This window comes from Salvelinus namaycush, chromosome 16, assembly GCF_016432855.1.
Source record: "Salvelinus namaycush isolate Seneca chromosome 16, SaNama_1.0, whole genome shotgun sequence".
NCBI lineage: Eukaryota > Metazoa > Chordata > Actinopteri > Salmoniformes > Salmonidae > Salvelinus > Salvelinus namaycush.
In genome coordinates, this window is record NC_052322.1 from 19,264,547 (window position 1) to 19,288,405 (window position 23,859).

Consider the following 23,859-nt stretch of genomic DNA (forward strand, 5'->3'; position numbering starts at 1 on the left):
TTTCAAATAAACATGACACGAGTAGAAAATATACCCCCATAACAAATATACTTACAATGAAGATTTGTTCTTTCTGTGCCCATAATGTCTTATTTTCGCATAATTTCTACAAATTCATAAACATTCACATCTTGAACGTATCGGAACAGTTTACCTCTTATGTGATTGGGTAGTTGTTTCTGTAACAAGAACCACGTGGTTTCGGTGTAGACTTCTGTCATGGCGGGATACATGAAATGGAAAAATGGACCCCTCTCCAAAATAGTTTTGCTAATTGTGCTTTTGTGTATATTAGGGACACACCAAACCTCAGGTATAGTATATAGCTAGCTATGTAATTTGAAGCGGGGAGGGGAATTGATAGCCAACTTGAAATGCGTGATGCTAACTTTTTGTTTGCGATGAGGCAAGTTATCGAGCAAATTTAGCAAACGTTTAACTGGTCCAGCCAGGTGAACTAACGTTATAGCTAGCCTGCATGCTAGCGAACTAACGTTAGCTATTCTGTCAGTATCCAGGTGAGATTAGACCCTTCTTATATACAGTCATTGGATTATATATATATATATATATATATATATATATATATATATATATATATATAATACACTCTAGCTAGGTAAGTGATTAAAATGGAAAGTTAAACTAGTACCAGAAACTAACATTAGCTAGCCAGCTGCTGCAACCCTCCGAGTCCACATTCCACACTCTTTACTTGCTTAGCTGACGTTCGCTATAACATACATCTTCGGCTATAACCAAGTCAGCTAGCGTTAACCAAATACTTCAATCGTTGTCTGTTTCTGGTGTCTCACTTACGTTACATAAGCTAGTAGATATGTAGCTACTAGCTAAGCCCTGTCATGAAAGCCAATGTCCAGCTTGACTTTGGTTGGCTCGCTAGCAGATTGTGCAAAGCATTCAGAAGTTTGCTGATAAATACAGTCGGTGCCCTCACAACTTGCAATTTTCACAGGAAGTAATATCAACATAATCAATATCAAAGATGGCCAGGAGTCTGACAGAACAGGGTCGAGTCACTTCTGCTATCTCAACCCAATTGCCCCAGGTTGGAAGGAAACATGGACAAGAATCCAGGTAAGAGAAAAGTAGGCTAGTCCCAAATCTGTTTGTGCTCTAGCCAACTTCATTGTTGTTATGCCAGTGAGTGACAAGGGGTAAGGAGTTGGCATGATAGCACAAACAGGCTGGTTCTCAGATTTTACCAGTTAAATGTAGACACATTACTTTTTTGTATATTTAACTTTTCAGAAATATTTTATTAAAGGGATACTTCAAGACTTTGGCAATGAGGCCATTTATCTACGTCCCCAGAGTCAGATGAACTTGAGGATACCATTTATGTCTCTGCTTGCGGTTTGAAGGAAGTTGCTAACTAGCATCAGCGCATTGACGAAGTAGATACCCATAGACTTCCAGTCATTGTGCTAACACTAGTTAGTATTGGCTTGTGAAACTACCTCGAGCTTCCTTCGTACTGCAGACAGACATAAAAATGGCATCCACAAGTTCGTCTGACCCTAGGGAAGTAAATAAAGGGTCTCGTTGTTAAAATTCCAAAAATATCCCTTTAAAATATGCAAATATGGTGATATCTCATTAAATATGTGAATATTTGCATATCACGCTATTCCATTTTTATGGACACTGGATGATGTTTTGTTTTGTTTAGACATTCCAGGACTGGACGTGTCCAAAGCACATTGTGGATAAATACTTGTTTTCATCTTTCTATCTGTAAAATACTAAAGACAACAACAAAAAAGTTTCCTAAGAAAATGTTATGTAGAATCAAAAATGGACAACATATCAATTTTCTCTGGGCAATTCTGGAGAATATACAGTTGAAGTCGGAAGTTTACATACACCTTAGCCAAATACATTTAAACCCATTTTTTCACAATTCCTGACATTTAGTCCTAGTAAAACTTTCCCGTCTTAGGTCAGGATCACCACTTTATTTTAAGAATGTGAAATGTCAGAATAATAGTAGAGCGAATGATTTATTTCAGCTTTTATTTCTTTCATCACATCACATTCCCAGTGGGTCAGAAGTTTACATACACTCAATTAGTATTTGGTAGCTTTGCCTTTAAATTGTTTAACTTGGGTCAAACGTTTTGGGTAGCCTTCCACAAGCTTCCCACAATAAGTTGGGTGAAATTTGGCCCATTCCTCCTCCACAGAGCTGGTGTACCTGAGTCAGGTTTGTAGGCCTCGTTGCTCGCACAGGCTTTTTCAGTTCTGCCCACAAATTTTCTATAGGATTGAGGTCAGGGCTTTGTGATGGCCACTCCCAATACCTTGACTTTGTTGTCCTTAAGCCGTTTTGCCACAACTTTGGATGTATGCTTTGGGTCATTGTCCATTTGGAAGACCCATTTGCGACCAAGCTTTAACTTCCTGACTGATGTTGCTTGAGATGTTGCTTCAATATATCCACATAATTGTCCATCCTCATGATACAATCTATTTTGTGAAGTGCACCAGTCCCTCTTGCAGCAAAGCACCCCCACAACATGATGCTGCCACCCCCGTGCTTCACGATTGGGATGATGTTCTTCGGCTTGCAAGCCTCCCCCTTTTTCCTCCAAACATAACGATGGTCATTATGGCCAAACAGTTCTATTTTTGTTTCATCAGACCAGAGGACATTTCTCCAAAAAGTACGATCTGTGTCCCCATGTGCAGTTGCAAACCGTAGTCTGGCTTTTTTATGGCGGTTTTGGAGCAGTGGCTTCTTCCTTGCTGAGCGGCCTTTCAGGTTATGTCGATATTGGACTCGTTTTACTGTGGATATAGATACTTTTGTACCTGTTTCCTCCAGCATCTTCACAAGGTCCTTTGCTGTTGTTCTGGGATTGATTTGAACTTTTCGCACCAAAGTATGTTCATCTCTAGGAGACAAAACGCGCCTCCTTCGTGAGTGGTATGACAACTGCGTGGTCCCATGGTGTTTATACTTGCTTACTATTGTTTGTACAGATGAACGTGGTACCTTCAGGCATTTGGAAATTGCTCACGAGGATGAACCAGACTTGTGGAGGTCTACAATTTTTTTTCTGAGGTCTTGGCTGATTTATTTTGATTTTCCCATAATGTCAAGCAAAGAGGCACGGAGTTTGAAGGTAGGCCTTGAAATACATCCACAGGTACACCTCCAATTGACTCAAATTATGTCAATTAGCCTATCAGAAGCTTCTAAAGCCATGACATAATTTTCTGGAATTTTCCAAGTTGTTTAAAGGCACAGTCAACTTAGTTTATGTAAACTTCTGACCCACTGGAATTGTGATACAGTGAATTATAAGTGAAATAATCTGTCTGTAAACAATTGTTGGAAAAATGAATTGTGTCATGCACAAAGTAGATGTTCTAACTGACTTGCCAAAACTATAGAAGAAATTTGTGGAGTGGTTGAAAAATGAGTTTTAATGACTCCATCCTAAGTGTATGTAAACTTCCAACTTAAACTGTATCTAAGGATAACCACACAAAATGTGGTGAATGCAGATGCTTCTGAAGCTGAGAAAATGAGTTGGCGTGTGGGAAGAGTCTGACTTTTGGGAAATTTAGTCTGCCAAACCCCTATTTATACCCAGTCACCATATCTTCAAATTCAGTTACTAAATATAGTCCAGTTTGTAACACTATGAAATGGGCTTTGAAATTAGGTGTAAATTAATGTACTGAGCTTCGAAATTATTGATGTATGTCCATTTTAAAGATATTAAAATTCATAAAAATTGACGGTTATATGATAAACCAAGGAAAATAAAAATTTTCATCAAGTTTACATTTTTGTTTACTTTTTGAAAATTCTAATGGAAATTTCATTTCAGCCTGTGGTGCCTTGCTTTAACAGAAAATGGTTTTGGGAAGTATTCAGACCCCTTGACTTTTTCTAGATTTTGTTAGGTTACAGCTGTATTCTAAAATGGATTAAATCGTTTTTCCCCCGTCATCAATCTATACACAATACCCCATAACGACAAGCAAAAAACAGGTTCTTAGAAATTTGTGGTAATTTATAAAAAATTTATAACTGAAGTGTTACATTTACATAAGTATTCAGACCCTTTACTCAGCCCTTTTTGAAACAATTTTGAAAGCAATTACAGCCTTGCGTCTTCGTGGGTATGACGCTACAAGCTTGGCATACCTGTATTTGAGGAGTTTCTCCCATTCTTCTCTGCAGATCCTTTCAAGCTCTGTCAGGTTGGCTGGAGAGCGTTACTGCACAGCTATACTCAGCAAAAAAAAGGTCTTTCAAAGATAATTCGTAAAAATTCAAATAACTTCACAGATCTTCATTGTAAAGGGTTTAAACACTGTTTCCCATGCTTGTTTAATGAACAATTAATGAACATGCACCTGTGGAACGGTCGTTAAGACACTAACAGCTTACAGATGGTAGGCAGGTCACAGTTATGAAAACTTAGGACACTATAGAGGCCTTTCTACTGACTCTGAAAAACACCAAAAGAAAGATGCCCAGGGACCCTGCTCATCTGCGTGAACGTGCCTTAGGCATGCTGCAAGGAGGCATGAGGACCGCAGATGTGGCCAGGGCAATAAATTGCAATGTCCGTACTTTGAGACAGCGCTACAGGGAGGCAGGACGGACAGCTGATCGTCCTCGCAGTGGCAGACCACGTGTATCAACACCTGCACAGGATCGGTACATCAGAACATCACACCTGCGGGACAGGTACAGAGTGGCAACAACTGCCTGAGTTACACCAGGAACGCACAATCCCTCCATCAGTGCTCAGACTGTCCGCAATAGGCTGAGAGAGGCTGGACTGAGGGCTTGTAGGCCTGTTGCAAGGCAGATCCTCACCAGACATCACCGGCAACAACGTCGCCTATGGGCACAAACCCACCATCGCTGGACCAGACAGGACTGGCAAAAAGTGCTCTTCACTGACGAGTCGCGGTTTTGTCTCAGAGGTGATGGCCGGATTCGCGTTTATCGTCGAAGGAATGAGCATTACACCGAGGCCTGTACTCTGGAGCGGGATCGATTTGGAGGTGGAGGGTCCGTCATCGTCTGGGGCGGTGTGTCACAGCATCATCGGACTGAGCTTGTTGTCATTGCGGGCAATCTCAACGCTGTGCGTTACAGGGAAGACATCCTCCTCCCTCATGTGGTACCCTTCCTGCAGGCTCATCCTGACATCCCTCCAGCATGACAATGCCATCAGTCGTGCATGATTTCCTGCAAGACAGGAATGTCAGTGTTCTGCCATGACCAGCGAAGAGCCCGGATCGCAATCCCATTGAGCATGTCTGGGACCTGTTGGATCGGAGGGTGAGGGCTAGGACCATTCCCCCCAGAAATGTCTGGGAACTTGCAGGTGCCTTGGTGGAAAAATGGGGTAACGTCTCACAGCAAGAACTGGCAAATCTGGTGCAGTCCATGAGGAGGAGATGCACTGCAGTACTTAATGCAGCTGGTGGCCACACCAGATACTGACTGTTACTTCTGATTTTGACCCCCCCCCCTTGTTCAGGGACGCATTATTCCATTTCTGTTAGTCACATGTCTGTGGAACTTGCTCAGTTTATGTCTGTTGTTGAATCTTGTTATGTTCATACAAATATTTACACATGTTAAGGTAGCTGAAAGTAAACGCAGTTGACAGTGAGAGGACGTTTCTTTTTTTGCTGAGTTTATTTTCAGGTCTCCAGAGATGTTCGATCAGGTTTATGTCCGGGCTCTGGCAGGGCCACTCAAGGACATTCAGAGACTTGTACCGAAGCCACTCCTGCATTGTCTTGGCTGTGTGCTTAGGGTAGTTGTCCTGTTGGAAGGTGAACCTTCGCCCCATTCCGAGGTCCTGAGTGCTCTGGAGCCGGTTTTCATCAAGGATCTCTCTCTACTTTGCTCCGTTCATCCTTCACTCGATCCTGACTAGTCTCCCATTCCTTGCCGCTGAAAAACATCCCAACAGCATGATTCTGCCACCGCCATGCTTCACCATAGGGATGGTTCCAGGTTCCCTCCAAATGTGACACTTGGCATTCAGTGTTCCATCTTGGTTTCATCAGACCAGAGAATCTTGTTTCTCATGGTCTGAGAGTACTTTTGGTGCCTTTTGGCAAACTCCAAGTGGGCTGTCATGTGCCTGTTACTGAGGAGTGGCTTCCGTCTGGCCACTCTACCATAAAGCCCGATTGGTGGAGTGCTGCAGAGATGGATGTCCTACTGGAAGGTTCTCCCATCTCTACAGAAGAACTCTAGAGCTCTGTCAGTGACCATCGGGTTCTTGTTCATCTCCCTGACTAAGGCCCTTCTCCTTCGATTGCTCCATTTGGCCGGCTGGCCAGCTCTAGGAAGAGTCTTGGTGGTTCCATTAAGAATGATGGAAGCCACTGTGTTCTTGGGTAGCTTCAATGCTGCAAAAACAAATTGGTACCCTTCCCCAGATCTGTGCGTCAACATAATCCTGTCTCAGCACTCTACGGACAATTCTTTCGACCTCATGGCGTGGTTTTTGCTCTGACATGCACTGTCAACTGTGGGACCTTATATAGTCAGGTGTGTGCCTTTCCAAATCATATCCAATCAATTGAATTTACCACAGGTGGACTCCAATCAAGTTGTAGAAACATCTCAAGGATGATCAATGGAAACAGGATGCACCCGAGCTCAATTTCGAGTCTCATAGCAAAGTGTCTGAATACTTACAGTACCAGTCAGAAGTTTGGACACACCTACTCAATCAAGGGTTTTATCAAAACTATGAAATAAGACATATGGAATAATTTAGTAACCAAAAAAGTGTTAAACACCTAGATTTAGATTTTTCAAAGTAGCCACCCTTTGCCTTGATGACAGCTTTGCACACTCTTGGCATTCTCTTTACCAGTTTCACCTGGAAGGCATTTCCAACAGTCTTGAAGGAGTTCCCACATATGCTGAGCACTTGTTGGCTGCATTTCCTTCACTCTGCAGTCCAACTCATCCCAAACCATCTCAATCGGGTTGAGGTCGGGTGATTGTGGAGGCCAGGTCATCTGATGCAGAACTCCATCACTCTCCTTCTTGGTCAAATAGCCCTTACACAGCCTGGAGGTGTGTTGGGTCATTGTCCTGTATAAAAACAAATGATAGTCCCACTAAGAGCAAACCAGATGGGATGGCGTGTCGCTGCAGAATGCTGTGGTAGCTATGCTGGTTAAGTGTGCTTTGAAGTCTAAATAAATCACAGACAGTGTCACCAGCAAAGCACCCCCACAACATCACACCTCCTCCGTGCTTCACGGTGGGAACCACACATGCGGAGGTCATCCGTTCACCTACTCTGCGTCTCACAAAGACACGGCGGTTGGAATCAAAAATCTCAAATTTGGACTCATCAGACCAAATTACAGATTTCCACCGGTCTAATTTCCATTGCTTGTGTTTCTTGGCCCAAGCAAGTATTTTCTTCTTATTGGTGTCCTTAAGTAGTGGTTTCTTTGCAGCAAATCGACCATGAAGGCCTGATTCACGCAGTCTTCTATTTTTTTAACCTTTTATTTAACTAATGTTGAGATGTCTATTACTTGAACTCTGTGAAGCATTTATTTGGGCTGCAATTTCTGAGGCTGGTAACTCTAATGAACTTATCCTCTGCAGCAGAGGTAACTCTGGGTCTTCTTTTACTGTGGCGGTCCTCATGAGCGCCAGTTTCGTCATAGTGCTTGATGGCTTTTGCGACTGCACTTGAAGAAACTTTCAAAGTTCTTGAAATTGTCCAGATTGACTGACCTTCATGTCTTAAAGTAATGGACTGTCATTTCTCTTTGCTTATTTGAGCTATTCTTGCCATAGCCCTACTTGGTAAAAGACCAAGTCATATTATCTTCTGTATACCACCCCTATCTTGTCAGAAGACATGATTTGCTCAAACACATTAAGAAGAAAGGGAATTCCACAACTTTTAACAAGGCACACCTTTTAAGTGAAATGCATTCCAGGTTTTTACCTCATGAAGCTGATTGAGAGAATGCCAAGAGTGGGCAAAACTGGTCATCAAGGCGAAGGGTGGCTACTTTAAAGAATCTGAAATCTAAAATATATTTCGATTTGTTTAACACTTTTTTTGGTTACTACATGATTTCGTATGTGTTATTTCATAGTTTTAATGTCTTCACTATTATTCCACAATGTCGAAAATAGTGAAACATAAGAAATACCCTGGAATGAGTAGGTGTGTCCAAACTTTTGACTGGTACTGTATGTAAATAAGGTATTTCTATTTCATTTTTAATAAATAAAATAAAACATTTGAAACCTTTTTTTGCTTTGTTGCATTTATGGGGTGTTGTGTGTAGATTGCTGAGGATTTGTTTTAATTTAATCCATTTTAGAATGAGGCTGTAACGTAACATGTGGAAAAGGTCAAGGGGTCTGAATACTTTCCAAAATGCACTGTATGTTTTATATTTGTGTGTAGCTAATACTTGTCTTATTGCCGACAGATTAGAGTATGGAGCTCGAAACAGCTGAAGGTGACTGTTGTGGAGGATGAGGAGAAGCTGCAGGAACTAGAACACTTCAGTGTCTGGGGTCTTGTGCAGTACCTAATGCTTGAGCAGACCAATGAAACCACCATCAGCATCAGCCTGTTCAGCCCAAAGACCTGCTTCAAGATTGACCCCATCAACCTTGGAGCACAATACACTGTAATGCCCATACGAAGTAAGTTAAAGGAAAGGTGGGGTGTCTTTGTTAGTTACGAGCCTATTACATATTGATTTCATGTGGAATCGTTGCTGTCTCTGCTTTACTCCTGCAGAATTTGACATTTACATGTTTGTGACATTCCTGGCTGGAGTGCTGTTATTCATCTTTGCAGACTCACTCAGCAGGTAACTAAATGAATTGTGTTCACATTTTACCCTCTATTTTAATGACATGATCCTGATAATCTCGCCTTTATGATTGTAATGGCTGCGGGAATATGTTTAGGGGTGGGGCTGTAGAGAATTTATTCTTGCCGCGCTGCTGAGGAAAATTTTTGTCCTCATACGGGAGTAATAAAGGCCCAGTGAAAACCATTTTTTTTCTCACAAAATGTGGATTATTATTTATTTCTGATTTATCAGGTGGTGCTGCAGCACCCCTACTTCCCGCGGCTAGGATGATTGATGTGGTTTTTTGTCGCTATCTAACAGGAGTCAGGTATTCTATTACTCTGCTGGCATGAGCACAGGTATGATTGCCTCCCTTATCATCCTCATCTTCATCATGGCACGCTTTCTGCCCAAGGTAAGAAGTCAAGTCTTCTATATCAAGGCCTCACCCACTACTAACACATTTTGATTTGAACAAAACAAAAAGTCGGGGTGTACCCTGATAGTTCATATTTGGGAGACCTTTCTGATTTGTACCATGTACGAGAGTCATAAAAATATATGTTTAGATTTCATACCCCATAATCTTCATTTTCTTTTCTCAGAAAAGCCCATTTTACATGGTAATAGTTGGTGGTTGGTCCTTTTCCGTTTACATCATCCAGCTTGTGTTCAGGAACCTACAGATGATTCTGAGAGAGCACTGGCACATGGCTTTTGGTAAGTATCGATAGTAAAGCATCACAGCACAGTTGAAAAATATATGGCAAATAAAAATCCGAAATGGATGATGTTGGAAGATAGATGGGAAGGGTTGAGTGGAACTGAAGGGTGGGACTAATAACAAGATAAACAATGTAGGGCATACGGGATCTGTGAAATGTGTATAGGTGCGGAGCTTTTGTGAAATAGCACAGTTACAAGTGGAAATAAAATTGGATGGACAACAGAAATAGAGGAAGGACTAAGAACAAACAAGAGAGAACTATTATAAAGTAGTCTGTGTCTGTAAAATAGGTATAAGATGTATAAATTGAAGGTAAAAGCAGAAGTGTTTATTAGTTTACTCCAATTGGGGGAGCGGTGGTAGGGTTGCGGGGAATAATAATAAAGGTATATTCTTTAAAAAAGTATGTATGTCTATATAGGTATGTGTATGTATATATGTATATATGTATGCATGCGTGTATGGATATATATATTTACCCCAAAAAATATGGGGGATTGGAAATGATGCAGACAATTACATTGGAAGCAACATTCTTTCCGCAATATTAAGCTGATCCACCCCTAAAAAAAAAAAAAAAAAAAAAAAAGTATCGATAGTAATAAACACAATCGCAACAAACTCTCAGAAGTACCTTGTTTATCGCTCTAACTTTTTGTATCTGGTATGATAAGTTCACAACCATTGCTCCATGTTTGTAGTAGGAACAGTTGAATGAATTGTTTCTGTGTACTTTAGGCTATGCTGCAGTGGTTGGGTTTATCAGTTTTGCTGTGTGCTATCGTCATGGCCCTCTTGTGGAGGAAAGGAGTATAAATATCCTGTCCTGGACACTGCAGTTGTTTGGCCTGCTACTGATCTACAGTGGGATCCAGGTTCAGCAAGTGGCGTTGGCCATCATCGTGGCTGCCTTCTGCTCTAAGAACCTGGAGTATTCCATTTCATTGATCCTTCTTGCTTGGCGGTAGTTTTTTATAACTCTAATGATTCTTTTATTCGTGTTTATTGGCATTTTTAATAATGTTAGAATTCTCATTGTGCAGCAAAGTCAAGCCAACTCTGCGCTGGAAGCCAGAGCCTCGTCGGCTGCTGACTGAAGAGGAGTTCCAGAAACAGGGGGAGGTGGAGACGCAGCATGCCCTGGAGGAGCTGAGGAAGTACTGCAGCAGTCCAGACTTCAGCAAATGGAAGGCCGTCTCTCGACTTGCGTCCCCAAAAAGGTGACAGTCAGTAGCATTGAAATACCTACTGAAATGTATGTCCTGCTAGCCTGAAAAGCTAGATTTCAGTCCCAGGGTGACTATTGTCTTTTTAGGTCTACTACTAGTCACGTAACTGTCTCTTTCCCATTCCTGGTTTGAACTAAACATATGATCAGTGTTGTTCAAAAGCTTGATGTTAAAGGCAATGATGTTGTGATCCACAGGTTTGCTGATTTTGTGGAGGGCTCACCTCACCTGATATCGAATGAGGTTTCTGTGCATGCGCAGGAATATGGATCGTTCTTTGAGGATGATTTCTTTGACACAGATGAGGAAGATGAGGAGAATATGATGAATGCTTTGAAAAAAGAAGACCTTCGATGGAATGACAGAGACTTGTGAAGGTGAATAGATGTGGTTATTTTCCTGTAGCAAGGTTAATGGAGCATAGTGCTGACTGGCTTTCAACCCCTACAGCTCTCCTCCAACCATAAGACAGGTGCTCATGAATCGCCATGGAGATGGTGGAATCTGGCCATTGCTAGGCCTGTGAGCTAATGTCTGGCATCCAGGTTGCGGCATACATAATACTGTACACTGAGTGTACAAAACATTCGTAACACCTTCCTAATATTGAGTTGCTCCCCCTTTTGCCCCCAGAACAGCCTCAATTTGTCGGCGCATGGACTCTACAAGGTGTTGAAAGCGTTCCACAATGGTGCTGGCCCATGTTGACTCCAATGCTTCCCACAGTTGTGTCAAGTGGGCTGGATGTCCTTTGGGTGGTGGACCATTCTTGATACACACCTCATTCCAAGGAACTTAAATTTTTGTCTTGCCCATTCACCCTCTGAATGGCACACATACACAATTCATGTTTCAATTGTCTCAAGGCTTAAAAATAAAAAAAGTTACCTGTTTTCTCCCCTTCATCTACACTGATTGAAGTGGATTTAACAAGTGACATTAAGAAGGGGTCATAGCTTTCACCTGGTCAGTCTGTCATGGAAAGAGCAGGTGTTCCTGATGTTTTGTATACTCAGTGTAGATTGCTTATGGCAACCACACGTTTTGGTTATCGACACAGAGCCAGATTCTGACTTGAGAAATGAGAATGTAGTGTTTCTCAAATTAGGATTGAGTCCTGTGTTTGAATTCATCTGAGAAACCTATTGGTCAGTAAGTAAGGGTTTATGACCACTAAGAATGGGGTATTTTATTTTCTTGGAGGAATGTCACAACTTTATCTTGGTCTTAACTGCAAGGTCATTTGTTTTCTTTGGTATTATTGTTGATTTTCCGTAACAATTTTTTTGCGTCATCATACACGTGCCGATGTAAACGGGGAGCAATTCATAGCTGACAAGTAATAAAAAATAAAAAAAAGGGCAAACTGACATCTGTTGGGGAAGAAATTCATATTTTGGTATTTAAAGCATGATGTTTACAGCCATTGAGCCTGAATTTATATAATTTAAAAAATGTACGGGAATAAAAACAGTAATGTGTAAGTGTACCATTGCAAGTATTATAACCTTTCTTTGACGGTGTGTGACACGTCTACATTGTTATGTTCTTAGTTACTTTCATGTTTTGTTTGGACTGAGATTTATAGGGTTCATATCCATCTAATGTATTTATAAATCCCTTTTTACATCAGCAGTTGTCACAAAGTGCTTCTACAGAAACCCAGCCTAAAACCCCAAAGAGCAAGCAATGCAGATGTAGAAGCACAATGGCTAGGAAAACTCCCTAGAAAGGCTGGAACTAGGAAGAAACCTAGAGAGGAACCAGGCTCTGAGGCGTGGCCAGATGGAGATTATTTAGAGTACATGGCCATTTAAAGCCAGATTGTTCTTCAAGATGTTCAAAAGTGCGTAGATAACCAGCAGAGTCAAATAATCAGTGATTTATAGAGCACGTGTCAAATTCATTCCACGGAGGGCCGAGTGTCAGCAGGTTTTTTCTGCTCCCTTGTAATTGATTGATAAATTAAGGTCACTGATTAGTAAGGAACTCCCCTCACCTGGTTGTCTAGGTCTTAATTGAAAGGAAAAAACTAAAACCAGCAGACACTTGGCCCTCCATGGAATGATTGTGACACCCATGTTACTTCTGAGGTGCTGACCTTTTGCACCCTCTGTAAATATCAGTTGGCTTTTAATCTGAGCATTCAGAGGTCGAGACAGCAGGTGCGGTAGAGAGAGGGTCGAAACAGCAGGTCCTGGACAAGGTAGCACGTCCGGTGAACAGGTCCGGGTTCCATAACCGCAGGCAGAATAGCAGAAACTGGATGAGCAGCACGACCAGGTGGACTGGGGGCGGGGACTGCCAGGGGTCATCAGGCCAGTTAGTCCTGAGGCATTGTCCTAGGACTCAGGTCCTCTGGGAGGGGAGAGAGAGAAGAATTAGAGAGAGCATACTTAATATTACACACAACACCAGATACAACAGACTGGCCCTGTCCTGCCAGCATAAATACGGGGTTCGGGGACAATGGCCCATCCAAAGTTACCCTCGGACAGCATATCACAAGCATTGCCTTAAAAATGGATAATACTTTTATACTGTGAGATATTGTACTTTTGTATTCTGGCCTCTATTCTGTGTTGTAGAATTGGCTATGCATACACCTTTACAGATTTGGTGGCCAGGTAGTTGTGTACTGTTCATTGTAAATAATCATGTGGATGTCAATAAATTAATGATATCGTAAAATCCCACTTCATATTGAGAGACAATTTCCACCAGTGGAAAGCCCACTCACCTGTTGCTGAAGAAGGGGAATACTGAGAGGAGCATAAAGCCCTAGAAAGATGGTGGTACGGAATGATTCATTGTCTGTATGAGTTGTACTGAAACTGCTATACATGACCAACAGGGGGTGCAATACACCTTTTAAAAAAAAAATTATATCCAAACTGAATAATGTATTTATTTTTTTGTTCAAATTTTGGAAAAATATCTGGGGGTATCAACATGTATCCAGGGGGTATGGCTAATTGGTATTATTATGCTGTATATTTATTTTAACTAGGCAAGTCAGTTAAGAACAAATTCTTATTTACAATGACGACGCTGGGACAATTGTTCGCTGCCCTATGGGACTCCCAATCATGGCCGGATGAGATACAGCCTGGATTCGAACCAGGGACTGTAGTGACGCCTCTTACACTGAGACGCAGAGTCTTAGGCCGCTGCGCCATTCGGGTATTTTCTGGTATTTAGGGACAAACACCCTATGCTTTGACTAACTACAATGTTCACCTTGACAACCTTCAATATTACCAGGTTTCAGAATAGATTGTCATCCTGTTAGCTGCAATTCTCAAGCCAGGTGGTGCAACACTTTTGCTTTTCACTTCTACTTCTGAAAAGGTGACACAAATGTTGTTTGCATTCCAGACAGTGGGTGCGAGTCAGGCAACCCCATATGGGTTTCTGCAGTCTGACAGCTGATGATGGAGCTACTATATAATTTGCATGTGCTTACCAGGAAAACAGATTGGCATATTCTACAGCGTAGTCAAATTATTACCCAGGACACCATTTCCACTACTTCCCCCAGGAGAGCAAACACACCACCTCAGTAGGGAGACACCTCATAACTGAAATGCAAACATGGTCATAGCTCGGGCGGAAATCCCTGTTTTATCAGCACATCACAGGAAACGTGATAGGCCTCATGTAAAGTGTGTGGAGTTCCCCAGAATCCCCACACAGGCAATCTGAGAATTTACATGATGGTCCGACCCCTCACTCCTGCACAATGTTACTATACTCCTGTGTTGCTGTTCCTCTGCTGAACATTCCCCTTAGGTTTCCCTCATGTCATTCAAAACCCACACCATCCAAGGAATTACAATAGGAACATTGTGGGATTAGATGAGAACAATCAATGCAATAATTAAACTTTGTCTTGTGTAATTATTAATCTGCTGCACAGTGCACTTATGTGTGTGTACAATATGGTAAGGATGTACCCCAAATTTCCAAACAAACACAGGAAGTATTTAGATGTAGGCTGAAGAATCAAACCTGATATTGGAACATTTATTATTTAGTCACTATCACATATTGAGAATACTCACATGGCAATGTATATCCAAGAGTCTTCACATGGATTGGTCACCAAACTAAATGAAAAAAATGTGGCAGCCAACTGAAAACTTTAAGGCACCACACACATACTGGTGCCCACCACTCCATTTGTATGGCTGCCACTATCCTAAACTCTCTAATCACACATTCTGTGTGGACAAATACAAGTAATTATGAAGACTTAGTTTTCAAGGTGATGAAGTTCACATTAAAGCTCTTTCTAGAAAATGGCAAATACATGTTATCCAACCAAAGAGAGAAGAATGGTTTGAGGATACATTCACATTGCACACATACATTATGAATGTCAAATAATGAAAATAAATATAGTGAAATAAAGCAGTGGCCACTCAGTAGCTCTTAATCATATAGCTTTGTGTTCAGCGCATTTTGCTTCCTTTGTTTTTGGTCAGAGAGGTAACATGAACTGTGCAATAAAAACAACAATTTCCTTCAAAACAGTTCAAAGTTACCGAACATGTCTTCTTCACTTCTGCCTCTGGACCTAAGAAATGAACTACACATAAATAAAACATAAATCTGATACTATCCAGTTGTGTCAGTACTTATTGATCCCAAATATTCGTACTCCATGGAACAGGGGCAGCTTTGGAAGGAGGACACTGAGGAGAGAGCCTGTATTGACCAGGAAATGCGTGGCATCGTACTTGGTGTAGAAACTGGCAAGAATATACCTGAATAATTAACAGATGGTTTAGAGTTATTATTCAATGCTGATAACAAACAAGAATGCAATAATTACTCGTCTATGTTAAACTATCATTGCAAGCCATAAGAAAAAATAACATGTTTTGCTCCAAAGCACATGGATAATACTAGTATGCACAAATGTTCTGTCTTACAGTACAATGGGTGAGATGGTGAGGAATTTGCGTGAGGATGTGAACTGGATGCCGTTGTCCATCTGTTCCCAGTGTGTGAGTAAGCGAGCTTTGCCCTGGTCTGGTGTCTCAAAAGGAGTTCCTTTCACCGTGTGCAGAAACAAGTACATCACCTGTGGTGGACAGATCACACATACGCTATATATACAAAAGGATGTGGAATAGAGGTCGACCGATTAATTACCCTGGTCTGGTGGATTAATTAGGGCCGATTTCAAGTTTTCATAATAATCGGTAATCTGCCTTTTTGGATGCCGATTATGGCCGATTACATTGCAATCCATGAGGAGACTGCTTGGCAGGTTGACCGCCTGTTACACGAGTGCAGCATCAAAATGACCTTGTGGCTGCAAGGAGCCAAGGTAAGTTGCTAGCTAGCATTAAACTTATCCTATAAAAAACAATCAATCTAAACATAATCACTAGTTAACTACACATGGTTGATGATATTACTAGTTTATCTAGCTTGTCCTGCGTTGCATATAATCAATGCGGTGCCTGTTAATTTATCATCGAATCACAGCCTACTTCAACTTTGCCAAACAGGTGATGATTTATCAAAAGCGCATTCGCGAAAAAAGAAAAATCGTTACAAATGTACCTAACCATAAACATCAATGCCTTCCTTAAAATCAATACACAGAAGTATATTTTTTTAAACCTGCATATTTAGTTAAAAGAAATGCATGATAGCAGAAAATATTAACTAGGGAAATTGTGTCACTTCTCTTGCATTCAGTGTAAGCAGAGTCAGGGTACAGTTTAAGTCGGAAGTTTACATACACCTTAGCCAAATACATTTAAACTCAGTTTTTCACAATTCCTGACATTTAATCCCAGTAAAGATTCCTTGTCTTAGGTCAGTTAGGATCACCACTTTATTTTAAGACTGTGAAATGTCAGAATAGTAGTAGAGAGAATGATTTATTTCAGCTATTATTTCTTTCATCACATTCCCAGTGGGTCAGACGTTTACATACACTCAATTAGTATTCGGTAGCATTGACTTTAAATTGTTTAACTTGGGTCAAACGTTTCGGGTAGCCTTCCACAAGCTTCCCACAATAAGTTGGGTGAATTTTGGCCCATTCCTCCTGACAGAGCTGGTGTAACTGAGTTAGGTTTGTAGGCCTCCTTGTTCACACACGCTTTTTCAGTTCTGCCCACAAACTATAGGATTGAGGTCAGGGCTTTGGGATGGCCACTCCAATACCTTGACTTTGTTGTCCTTAAGCCATTTTACCACAACTTTGGAAGTATGCTTGGGGTCATTGTCCATTTGGAAGACCCATTTGCGACCAAGCTTTAACTTCCTGACTGATGTCTTGAGATGTTGCTTCAATATATCCACATAATTGTCCATCCTCATGATACAATCTATTTTGTGAAGTGCACCAGTCCCTCTTGCAGCAAAGCACCCCCACAACATGATGCTGCCACCCCCGTGCTTCACGATTGGGATGGTGTTCTTCGGCTTGCAAGCCTCCCCCTTTTTCCTCCAAACATAACGATGGTCATTATGGCCAAACAGTTCTATTTTTGTTTCATCAGACCAGAGGACATTTCTCCAAAAAGTACGATCTTTGTCCCAATGTGCAGTTGCAAACCGTAGTCTGGCTTTTTTATGGCGGTTTTGGAGCAGTGGCTTCTTCCTTGCTGAGCGGCCTTTCAGGTTATGTCGATATTGGACTCGTTTTACTGTGGATATAGATACCTTTGTACTGTTTCCTCCAGCATCTTCACAAGGTCCTTTGCTGTTGTTCTGGGATTGATTTGAACTTTTCGCACCAAAGTATGTTCATCTCTAGGAGACAAAACGCGCCTCCTTCGTGAGTGGTATGACAACTGCGTGGTCCCATGGTGTTTATACTTGCTTACTATTGTTTGTACAGATGAACGTGGTACCTTCAGGCATTTGGAAATTGCTCACGAGGATGAACCAGACTTGTGGAGGTCTACAATTTTTTTTCTGAGGTCTTGGCTGATTTATTTTGATTTTCCCATAATGTCAAGCAAAGAGGCACGGAGTTTGAAGGTAGGCCTTGAAATACATCCACAGGTACACCTCCAATTGACTCAAATTATGTCAATTAGCCTATCAGAAGCTTCTAAAGCCATGACATAATTTTCTGGAATTTTCCAAGTTGTTTAAAGGCACAGTCAACTTAGTTTATGTAAACTTCTGACCCACTGGAATTGTGATACAGTGAATTATAAGTGAAATAATCTGTCTGTAAACAATTGTTGGAAAAATTGCTTATGTCATGCACAAAGTAGATGTCTTAACCGACTTGCCAAAACTATAGTTTGTTAACAAGAAATTTGTGGAGTGGTTGAAAAATGAGTTTTAATGACTCCAACCTAAGTGTATGTAAACTTCCGACTTCAACTGTATATGGAACAGTTTGGGCCGCCTGGCTCGTTGCTAACTGTGTTTCTTCCTAACAAAGACCGTAATTAATTTGCCAGAATTTTACATAATTATGACATAACATTGAAGGTTGTGCAATGTAACAGCAATATGTAGACTTAGGGTTGCCACCCGTTTTTACAAAATACAGAATGGTTACGTATTTCACTGACAGAATAAACATTTTGTTTTCAAAATGATTGTTTCCGGATTTGACCATATCAATGACCAAAGGCTCGTATTTCTGTGTGTTTATTATAATTAAGTCTATGATTTGATAGAACAGTCTGACTGAGCGGTGTTAGGCAGCAGCAGGCTCATAAGCATTCATTCAAACAGCACTTTACTGCGTTTGCGAGCCGCTCTTAGCAATGCTTGAAGCATAGCGCTGTTTATGACTTCAAGCCTATCAACTCCCGAGATTAGGCTGGCAATACTAAAGTGCCTATAAGAACATCCAATTGTCAAAGGTATATGAAATACAAATGTTATAGAGAAATAGTTGACGCGTCATAATTCCTATAAAAACTACAACCTAAAACTTCTTAACTGGGAATATTGAAGAACTGGGAATATTGAACCACCAGCTTTCATATGTTCTCATGTTCTGAGCAAGGAACTTAAACGTTAGCTTTTTTACATGGCACATATTGCACTTTTACTTTCTTCTCCAACACTGTGTTTTTGCATTATTTAAACCAAATTGAACATGTTTCATTATTTATTTGAGACTAAATAGATTTTATTTATGTATTATATTAAGTTAAAATAAAAAGGGTTCATGTTCATTCAGTATTGTTGTAATTGTCATTTTTACAAATATATATAAAAATCGGCAGATTAATCGGTATCGGCGTTGAAAAATCATAATCGGTCGACCTCTACAACAGACACACTTATTAGTCATTACAATGTCATAACACAAGTCTGCATTACTCTACTGTTCAAAATTATGAGGATCCAATAACTTAAATTGCTATATCTATCAAAAAGAGGGGCTTAAATATATTTAAATGAGGCCTACATTTGGTTGGAAAAACAAAAAACAAACTATAAATACTTGTTCTGACCAGATTATGGATGACATTTGTGAGGGTCCAGACGAGGGGCACTGTGAGGACAGGGATGCTCAATAGGATGACGTGCAGCACGGTGACCAGCAGTAGGTATGCCAGCCAGATCCCTCTGCTGTTCATTACCTGCGTGTTGGGGTTCACCTCACTGTGAGCCACACCCACATTCATCCTGAGGGAACAGAGGCTGATTACAAATGATGGTCATTGGAAATTGAAGCTTGATACAGGAAACATTGAAGCTTAATGCAGGAAATCAATCTACAGGATCTAGGCCTACGGCTTGGGAAATTCCTATTAATTTCTAGAATTGAAGTATGATGTTAAATGGAAAATTTGAAAGAGCAGATTTTTTGATTGGTATATGAATAACATAAAATCTAGAATTCAATTCTGTGAAAATTGTACTAAACAAAAGGAGAATGAGTACATCATTTGCATATTTCACAGTTCCCTCAATTACTCATTTCACAGATCAACGTGAGAAGATGAGGTAGGCTATGTCAGATATAGAACATTGATGTCAAGTGGGAAGTAGAAATCTAGTGGCCTAGTTCTCCTTCCAGTATACCACTAGGTCAGGTAAAGTGACCATCTGTTACTGCATCCTATTATCGTGGGTAGGTAGCTATCAATATACTGTACATATTTCATGGCTTGTATAAAAAAATATATATATATATTCCAATCCAAGTGTATTTGAGAAATTGAGAATTCTGCCACTGATCCCCACAGCCATGATCCCTCCCTCAGTCTGGCTAACTACTACGAAAACTAGCTAATATCTTGTTGTTGATATAGCAAGTGGGTCTAACGTCAACTCATCTGACTGAGTAGCTCATGCCACTTTAGTCCTGATTTGGTGACTACAGTCGGTCGTTTAGAAGTCAGCTATTAGTTAGCTAGCTCTTTAAGTTAAATGGGCAATCAGCAGTTCCTACATCCATTTTCATACTTACATGTACCCATTGATAAAAAATTAAAAAATTACTTACAAATGCCTTAGTTCAACTGTCGTACCCCATCAGAACCCAAAATATACGCTTGTTTTACTCCAATGTTTGTAAACAAAGTAAATGTAAATAAACACTGTATTGCATAATAAACATGGTTAAAACTACCCTTGCAAAAAAAGTGCAGTAAAAGTGAGGTAAATGCAGTCAACTGTGGTATTGCAGATATTGTACTGCAGTTATACTGCACTGTAACTGCAGTTAAACTGCAAAATTACTGCAGTAAAAAAAATACTGTAAATACGTACTTCAGTTATACTGCAAACTTTTTTCGTAAGGGTATACTTTTGATATCATGGAGGTCAGTCCTGTCTTTGAATTTGCGAGTGTTTACAATTCTCAAGCCCCATACACCCGCTTTATACTGAACAGTGGTGGGGAGTTCGCTTTGTTATTGTTTCCACCGCCGATTGCTGCTTTAACTAGCTAGCTAGCTAAAAGTCTATCTAACTAGCAAGCTAACTCCACCAGCAAGCTGGCTAGCTAGCTACTGTAGCTAAATAACAACAGCTGTTTGTGCCGTGAAAACTCAAATGAATCTGCAAAATCTACTTAGATTATGTGAATAGGTGCTAACCCATGACATTTAGCATTTTAGAACAAACTTTCCTTACAATCTAGCTAGAAACTCACATTTTGTTGTAACCAGGAAACCTCTAAACATGCTCATTCCATTGTTCGTTTTGGATTGGCTGTAATGGTGCCATGTTATCAGAATCGGATTTTACCGCACAACAGTTTCCCAATAAGAAAGTTATAATGAGTGAGCGGCAGTGGTGTAAAGTACTCAATAAAAAATAATACTTAAGTAGTTTTTTTGGGTATCTGTACTTTACTTTATTATTTATATTTTTGCCTACTTTTACTTCACTACATTCCCAAAGAAAATAATGACATTTTTACTCCATACCCTTTCCCTGACACCAAAAGTACTCGATGCAGTTTGACAGGAAAATGGTCCAATTCACATACTTATCAAGAGAACATCCCTGGTCATCCCCACTGCCTCCGATCTGGCGGACTCACTAAACACAAATGTTTCGTTTGTAAATTATGTCTGAGTGTTGGAGTGTGCCCCTGGCTATCCGTCAATTAAAAAAACTTGACAAATGTGCGGTCTGGTTTGCTTAATTAATATAAGGAATTTGAAATGGTTTATACTTTTACTTTGTCTTTTGATACTTTTAAGTACATTTGAGCAATTCCATTGACTTTTAATACTTAAGTTTATTTTAAACCAAATACTTTTAGACTTTTACTCAAGTAGTATTTTACTTGTACTTGAGTCCTTTTCTCTTAAGGTATCTTTACTTTTGCTCAAGTATGACAATTCAGTACTTTTTCCACAACTGGTGAGCGGGCAGAAAAAAACAAATATGCATAATTTTGGGGGGGAGAAATAAAATACAAAATAATGCTTTTGCTTATGTATTACCAGTACGTCAGTGTGCTTTTTAATTAAATGTCTTCAAAAGAGTTCTGCCCATTCAGTGAAGGAATGAGTCATAAACCAAACTTCCTTGTATAAGTTAGCTTATGTGCACTGAGTGCAAGTTCCTTTTTTGGGGAAAGTGAGTACAACATAATTTTTTTACAGTTTGAATTACTGTCAACATTACGTAATCATTATTTGAAGGAATTGTAGTCAGCATTACACGTCTACCCACAATAATAGACATATTGAAGTATGGGGAAACAATAGGAAGCTGTGCACCTCCATAAAGAATAACAGGAATGTTTTAGGAAAGCACAGCTTCCTTCTTATGTAGTGTAGTGCTTGACTGCAGTTTGAGAAATCCTGTGACAGCCATTAGAGATTCCTAGATGACCTCCCTAGTATAGATTATTAGCTGTTGAATAATATGTATTATTACAGTAGATCAGGGGCAGACTGGGAAAATAATTTGACCCTGGCAATTTATAACCACCAGCCCACGTCACTGCGCTTCCAGTGGGCGTTCAATAGAGATTAATTACATACATCTGTATGTGCACTAACTAATATCATAGGCTTATTAAATTGGGGTTCAACACCTGAGGTGGAAACACAAAACACAGTTGTAGGCTAATACCCATGAGACCTATAGGCCTATTCCCTCACAATGGCCGGTTTACAATTCGCGTACGTGCCGCTCCATATCTCAAAGCCATATCAAATATCTTGGTTGTAAAAGAATTGCTATTGAGATGAATACTGAAAGTTGATAAATACAAATTATACCTACAGAAAGATTAAACTCTCCACTCTTCGACAGGGCCAAGGGTACGAAGCTTCCTAAGCTGTGTTTTTCACACAATTGCATTTTTAAATGTTATATGATCAGAACAAATTTTCTCTCAAGCACATGGGAGGAGAGGAGAGTGACTCGCTCATCACAGCAGCAGGGCAGACACTTCCATTACATGAATCCATGAGGATAATAGTTTTTGACCAATTTATAGTTTTAGCCGCCCCAAAAATAAGACATTTTGAGTGAGGTGACAATGTAGAATGTGCTCTTTCTAGGTTTGTAGGCACCCTTTCCGTTTTTTACGATCCATGATCTTGGCTGTCTAACTGATGACAGAGTCTGGACAGGTCTCTTTGCTAATGCTGCATTTGACTTTGAATGAGTTTGCGTGACCTCAGCTCAGCCTATCAGAAAACCAGCCCGGCCCATCTTGGTAGGGGGGCCGGCCTTTGCCCATTGATCGGCTAAAGCCTCATTATATACTGAACAAAAATATAAACAAAACATGTAACAATTTCAAAGACGATCCCACAGGTGAAGAAGACCGATGTGGAGGTCCTGGGCTGGCATATTTACGCATGGTCTGGGGTTGTGAAGCTGGTTTTACGTATTGCCAAATGCTCTAAAACGACATTGGAGGCAGCTTATTGAAGACAAATGAACATTTAATTATCTGGCAACAGCTCTGGCAGACATTCCTGCAGTCAGCGTGTCAATTGCATGCTCCCTCAATCTTGAGACATCTGTGGCATTGTGATGTGAGACAAAACTGCACATTTTAAAGTGGCCTTTTATTGTCTCCAGCACAAGGTGCACCTGTGTAATGATCATGCCGTTTAATCAGATTATTGATATGCCACACCTGTCAAGTGGATGGATTATCTTGGCAAATGATAAATGCTCACTAACAGAGATATGAATAAATGTGTGCACAAAATTTGAGAGAAATAAGCTTTTTGTGCTTATGGAAAATTTATTCCCCCCCCCCCCCAGCTCTAGAAACATGGTACCAACACTTTACATGTTGCATTTGTAACCGATGTGAAATGGCTAGCTAGTTAGCGGTGGTGCGCGCTAATAGCGTTTCAATCGGTGACGTCACTCGCTTTGAGACCTTAAAGTCGTGGTTCCCTTTGCTCCGCAAGGGCCTTTGTGGAGCGATGGGTAACGATGCTTCGTGGGTGTCAGTTGTTGATGTGTGCAGAGGGTCCCTGGTTAGCGCCCGGTTTATGGGCGAGGGGACGGACTAAAGTTATACTGTTACACATTTATATTTTTGTTTAGTGTAGATTAGAACAGAGAAATTGCTCAAAAAACAAATAAAAAACATAT

At 40.5% G+C, this 23,859-nt stretch overlaps 2 protein-coding genes across 6 annotated transcripts; one reads left to right on the top strand and one right to left on the bottom strand.

The window, feature by feature from the left end:
* Positions 1 to 212: 212 nt before the first annotated feature.
* LOC120061120 (nuclear envelope integral membrane protein 1-like) lies at positions 213 to 11,507 on the top strand. Of its 4 annotated transcripts, none has more exons than XM_039010677.1 (10): positions 213 to 313; positions 977 to 1,098; positions 8,494 to 8,713; positions 8,811 to 8,883; positions 9,190 to 9,283; positions 9,474 to 9,588; positions 10,334 to 10,559; positions 10,639 to 10,815; positions 11,022 to 11,201; positions 11,458 to 11,507. In XM_039010677.1, exons 1-9 carry the CDS (start codon positions 220 to 222, stop codon positions 11,197 to 11,199), a joined length of 1,299 nt encoding a protein of 432 aa, XP_038866605.1. In that variant the 5' UTR covers positions 213 to 219; the 3' UTR covers positions 11,200 to 11,201; positions 11,458 to 11,507. The 4 variants fall into 4 exon arrangements, with proteins under 4 accessions (XP_038866605.1, XP_038866607.1, XP_038866604.1 ...); XM_039010679.1 differs by having other exon boundaries at positions 11,463 to 11,505; XM_039010676.1 differs by having other exon boundaries at positions 11,022 to 11,486.
* A 3,308-nt stretch (positions 11,508 to 14,815) lies between these two features.
* Positions 14,816 to 21,308, bottom strand: LOC120060676 (ORM1-like protein 2). Of its 2 annotated transcripts, none has more exons than XM_039010075.1 (4): positions 21,269 to 21,308; positions 19,281 to 19,455; positions 15,762 to 15,913; positions 14,816 to 15,593 (listed from the first exon to the last, which is right to left on the bottom strand). In XM_039010075.1, the coding sequence occupies exons 2-4, from the start codon at positions 19,452 to 19,454 to the stop codon at positions 15,458 to 15,460; spliced, it is 462 nt and encodes a 153-aa protein (XP_038866003.1). In that variant the 5' UTR covers position 19,455; positions 21,269 to 21,308; the 3' UTR covers positions 14,816 to 15,457. The 2 variants fall into 2 exon arrangements, with proteins under 2 accessions (XP_038866003.1, XP_038866002.1); XM_039010074.1 differs by lacking the exon at positions 21,269 to 21,308 and adding an exon at positions 20,930 to 21,019.
* Between the last annotated feature and the right edge of the window lie 2,551 nt (positions 21,309 to 23,859).